The 5,073-nt window shown below is 32.9% G+C and overlaps 1 protein-coding gene across 1 annotated transcript; it reads left to right on the plus strand.

The window, feature by feature from the left end:
• Positions 1–200: 200 nt before the first annotated feature.
• LOX2 (linoleate 9S-lipoxygenase 6) lies at positions 201–4,820 on the plus strand. Its single transcript, XM_051084708.1, has 9 exons — positions 201–519; positions 1,239–1,531; positions 1,686–1,911; positions 2,021–2,362; positions 2,527–2,612; positions 2,707–2,814; positions 2,906–3,210; positions 3,326–3,589; positions 3,811–4,820. The coding sequence occupies exons 1-9, from the start codon at positions 264–266 to the stop codon at positions 4,562–4,564; spliced, it is 2,634 nt and encodes an 877-aa protein (XP_050940665.1). The 5' UTR covers positions 201–263; the 3' UTR covers positions 4,565–4,820.
• The last annotated feature ends 253 nt before the right edge of the window (positions 4,821–5,073 follow it).

The following is a 5,073-nucleotide window of genomic DNA, read 5'->3' on the forward strand; positions in this document are numbered from 1 at the left end:
GTGATCTTCTTGTAGACTAATAATTTAATGCATATTCAGAAATGTGAATGATTGGACATTATGGTGAGCCCCACTTCATATATATATATATATATATATTTTCATTATCCTTATCAGTCAAATGAAAGAGAGAGGACCAAAGTTCTTCAGTTTTTGCTATAAATACAAGACAAAAATTCATTCATCCTCACAACACAGCTCATTGTTAAAGCTATATTAAAACAAAAGAGAAAGAAAGAGTGTTAGAAAAAAAAAGGAGAAAAATGTTTGGAATTGGGAAGAACATCATTGAAGGAGCTTTTAATACAACTGGGGATCTTGCAGGTTCTGTTATCAATGCTGGTGGTAACTTTGCAGACCAAATCTCCAATTTTGGAGGAAAGAAAATCAAAGGAAAAGTGATTCTTATGAGAAGTAATGTTTTGGATTTCACTGAATTCCATTCATCTCTTCTTGATAACTTCACTGAGCTCTTGGGTGGTGGTGTTTCTATCCAACTCATTAGTGCCACTCATACCTGTAACTTCTCTTTCCCTTTAATCACTCTCTTCATTTTTTTTTTTTACGGTTACATTACGATTTAGTCTCTTAATTTTCTATTTACACTTACAATTATCCCCCTTTTAACTTCAATAATAATAATTATAATAATAAATTATAATAAATAATATATCTCCAAACTATCAGTTTTGTGCTAATAGAATTGTGAACATAAAAAATGTCACATCATAGTTTCTAAACAACTTGAATTTTCTTTTATTTTTTCGAATGGGAGTGAATAAGGGTTAAATCTCGGTAGATCATGATAGAATTATGTTATTTTACAATATCAGTTGAATTATGTCCGCACAGGCGGTCCCTCGACTCATTCGTCATGAGGGCTTAGGCAATAACATATGTGCTTTTGTGAGCTAGAAGGTCCCTACTGCTCATCGACAATCATACAATGAGTGCATGCGTTTTGGTCCCATTTGACATATTTAAAATTTTAAAAATATATCGCATATAAAATCAATTATTTTCTCGTTGAATTTTAGTTGATGGATATTTTGAGAAACTATTAATTATTGATGTAACTAAACTTATATTAAACAATTTTTTTAGTAACAAAATTTAGAGACTTTTATGACCCAAAATTGAAAACTAAAAGATCGTTTGAATGTAAGTTAGGTCGAGTTTGATTGAATGATGTTCTTTGATGATTAATTAAAATTTGTAAAATAATGAAATTTTGACAGCTGCACTTGACTCAAGAGGGAAAGTTGGGAAGAAGGCATTTTTGGAGAAATGGCTAACTTCAATTCCACCATTGTTTGCTGGAGAATCAGTGTTTCAAGTGAACTTTACATGGGAAGATGGTTTTGGATTTCCAGGAGCTTTCTTTATTCAAAATGGACATACAAGTGAATTCTTCCTTAAATCTCTCACTCTTGAGGATGTTCCTGGCTATGGCAGAGTCCATTTTGATTGTAATTCATGGGTTTATCCTTCTGGAAGATACAAGAAAGATCGTATCTTCTTTGCTAACAACGTAAGTGTTAAATTACCCACTAATCCCTCAAACAATCATGCTCTGTTCAAAAACAAGAAAATAGAAATAATTATTTTTCCCTTTCTGTTTTACCTCACTCTCTTCTCTCTTGCAAGGAATTATTAATAATTTGTATATTTGTTTCTGTGTATAGACATATCTTCCAAGTGATACACCAAATCCTCTTCGTAAGTATAGGGAGGAGGAATTGTTGACCCTTAGAGGAGATGGCACGGGAGAGCGTAAGGAATGGGATAGAATATATGACTATGATATCTATAACGACCTTTCCGAACCCGGTGATGGGCGTCCCATTTTTGGAGGTAGCCAATTCCCTTATCCTCGTCGTGGAAGAACCGGTCGACCACGAGAACGGAAAGGTAATTAAGATTTAATATTAATGTTGATCCCATTTGATAACTATTTAGTAATTTATGAAATTACTTTACCCAAATTGAAAGCTTAATTTATGAATTTTTTTGTTGTCAGATTCCAACTATGAGAGTAGATTGCCGGTGGTATCAGGATTAAACATTTATGTACCAAGAGATGAAAATTTTGGTCACTTGAAGTTATCAGATTTTCTTGGATTTGCATTGAAATCACTTGTATCAACCGTTCAACCAGCACTTGTAAACATAGTAGATTTTTCACCAGGAGAGTTCGATAAATTTCAAGATGTTCATAATCTTTATGAAGGAGGACTTCCTGTTCCATTGGATGTCTTTAGAAATCTCACTAAGGATTTCACACCTCCAATGTTCCAAGAACTTCTTAGGACCGATAATGACCAACGCTTTCTCAAATTTTCGCCCCCACAAGTTGTTAAAGGTATCCTATATATAATGCTTCGATATTAATTTCAATTTCATTATGTTAATTAGCACATACATTCTTATAGTGTGTTGAATTAGATAGAAAGTTTGGAGTCTATTTTATGTTTTCAAATTTATTGAAATAATACTTACATTTTTTACTCTAATAATTACAAACAGAGGACAAGTTTGCATGGCAAACAGACGAAGAATTTGCAAGAGAAATGCTAGCTGGAGTTAACCCTCTAATCATACGTCGTCTTCAGGTAAAAAGTTTCATCTTTTTTATTCTCTATTCAACTTTACACATTCATTTTCTTTTCAAAGAATTATATATTTTCTTTTGTATATGTTATGTAGGAGTTTCCTCCCAAAAGCAAACTTGACCCAAATATGTATGGTGATCAACATAGCAAGATTACTAAAGAAGACATAAAGTCAGGCTTAGAAGGTCTCACAATTGATGAGGTAAATATTAAAATCACCTAAACTTTTGTGTTTTTTTTCAAATTATATTATATTATTGTAATTTAATTTTTTTTCCTATCTATATATGTAGGCATTGAATCAGAAGAGACTATACATATTGGATCACCATGATGCATTAATGCCATATCTTAGAAAAATAAATTCAACAAAAACAAAAGCATATGCCACAAGAACATTGCTATTTTTGAAAAATGATGGAACTTTGAAGCCATTGGTTATCGAGTTGAGTCTGCCACACCCTCAAGGTGATCAGTTTGGTGCAAATAGCAAACAATATTTTCCAGCTGAAGAAGGAGTTCAAAAGTCAATATGGCAATTGGCTAAGGCTTATGTGGTTGTCAATGATGCTGGTTACCATCAACTTATCAGCCATTGGTATGTTTAGAAATAATTAATTACTCATCAAATTAAAATATTTTATAATACATATGTATGGTTGTAATTATTTGAAATATATGATGTAATTAACACTTGGAAATTATTATTGTAGGTTGCATACTCATGCAGTACAAGAGCCATTTGTGATTGCAACACATAGACAATTGAGTGTACTTCATCCAATTCATAAGTTACTTGTTCCTCATTACAAAGACACTATGTTTATCAATGCATTTGCAAGACAAGTTCTTGTTAATAGTGATGGTCTTCTTGAACAAACCCATTTTCAATCAAAGTATGCCATGGAGATATCTTCTCACATATATAAAGAATGGAATTTTCTTGAGCAAGGACTTCCTACTGATCTCATCAAGAGGTAAATTACAAATTATACACAATTAAGCCTCCGTTACAAATACACATCTTAATTTTTAATTAGTTGATCAGTTACCTCCGGTGGAGTTTATTAGTCCCCGTAGAGTGATAATCATTCCTAGCTAGTCCCAAAATTCAAAAGTGGTTTGTGGAATTTTCCCTTATAACCATTAAGTATATTACAAAAATGAACATTTTCTTATCCTTAGATTATTTATGTAGAGGTGTAGCAGTTGAAGATGTAAGTTCACCACATGGACTTAAGTTACTGATAGAGGATTATCCATTTGCTGTTGATGGGCTTGAGATTTGGTCAACAATCAAAACATGGGTTACAAACTATTGCTCTCTATACTACAAAGATGACAATGCAATTCAAAATGATGTTGAGCTTCAATCTTGGTGGAAAGAGGCTAGAGAGAAAGGTCATGCTGATAAAAAAAATGAAACATGGTGGCCAAAGTTGCAGAGTTTCAACGAATTGGTCGAAACATGTACTACCATCATATGGATATCATCAGCTCTTCATGCCGCAGTTAACTTTGGACAATATCCTTATGGAGGTTTTATTCCAAATCGACCAACTATAAGTCGTAGGCATATGCCTGAAGTAGGAAGTGCTGAGTACAAAGAACTTGAATCAAAGCCTGAGAAGGCTTACTTGAAAACAATCAATTCAATGTTGCAAACACTTCTTGGAGTTTCACTAATTGAAATACTGTCAAGGCATGCTTCTGATGAAGTCTATCTTGGACAAAGAGCTAGCATTGAATGGACTTCAGACAGAGCTGCATTGGAAGTGTTTGAGAATTTTGGAAAAGAAGTGTCTGAAGTTGAAAATAGAATTATTCAAAGGAACAAAGATGTGAGTCTCAAGAATAGAAGTGGACCTGTTAATGTTCCATATACTTTACTTCTTCCATCAAGTACCGAAGGACTAACAGGTAGGGGAATTCCAAACAGTATCTCTATTTGAAGGGGCACTTTGAGCATATGGTTAGATTATAAATATTTCGCGTTTCCTTTGTATTTTATTGTAACTTTCTTATGTTTGAAAAAATGCTACTTCTTTGGCTACTCATGAAATAAAATCATAAAAGAGTGGGCTTTAGAGTAGCTTTGTACTTGATATATTAATGAATAAAAGTTATGCTTTTAAAGTAATGTGTTGTACAATAAGCATACTTCTTAAACTAGCTAAGTGATTATATATTAAGGAGAAAATTATTGTATTGTTTAGATATTATTTTATTGTATTTCTTAAACAAGCCTTAAGAAACTTTTGAGGTCTTGAGGCAAGCCTCAACCCTCAATTTATTTATAACCAAATGTAGTTACAAAGGCTAGAGGAGAGCCCCACACTACTCTATATAAAAACGTTGATATTTAAAGCAATAGAGCAATGATTATAGTCCTTGAAGAAACGATGTCTGCTTGGCACATGCCCACCAAATTACAGATGTTCACCTAACTATTGTGTAAGTT

Source organism: Cucumis melo, chromosome 5 (assembly GCF_025177605.1).
Source record: "Cucumis melo cultivar AY chromosome 5, USDA_Cmelo_AY_1.0, whole genome shotgun sequence".
NCBI classification, from domain to species: Eukaryota; Viridiplantae; Streptophyta; class Magnoliopsida; order Cucurbitales; family Cucurbitaceae; genus Cucumis; species Cucumis melo.

Bases quoted from the DNA above. Each gene is read 5' to 3' on its own strand.
- LOX2 (XM_051084708.1), top strand. From the start codon at position 264: ATGTTTGGAATTGGGAAGAACATCATTGAAGGAGCTTTTAATACAACT. The intron at 1,912-2,020 runs GTAATTAAGATT...TTTTGTTGTCAG, and splicing joins TCGACCACGAGAACGGAAAG to ATTCCAACTATGAGAGTAGA. The intron at 2,363-2,526 runs GTATCCTATATA...AATTACAAACAG, and splicing joins GCCCCCACAAGTTGTTAAAG to AGGACAAGTTTGCATGGCAA.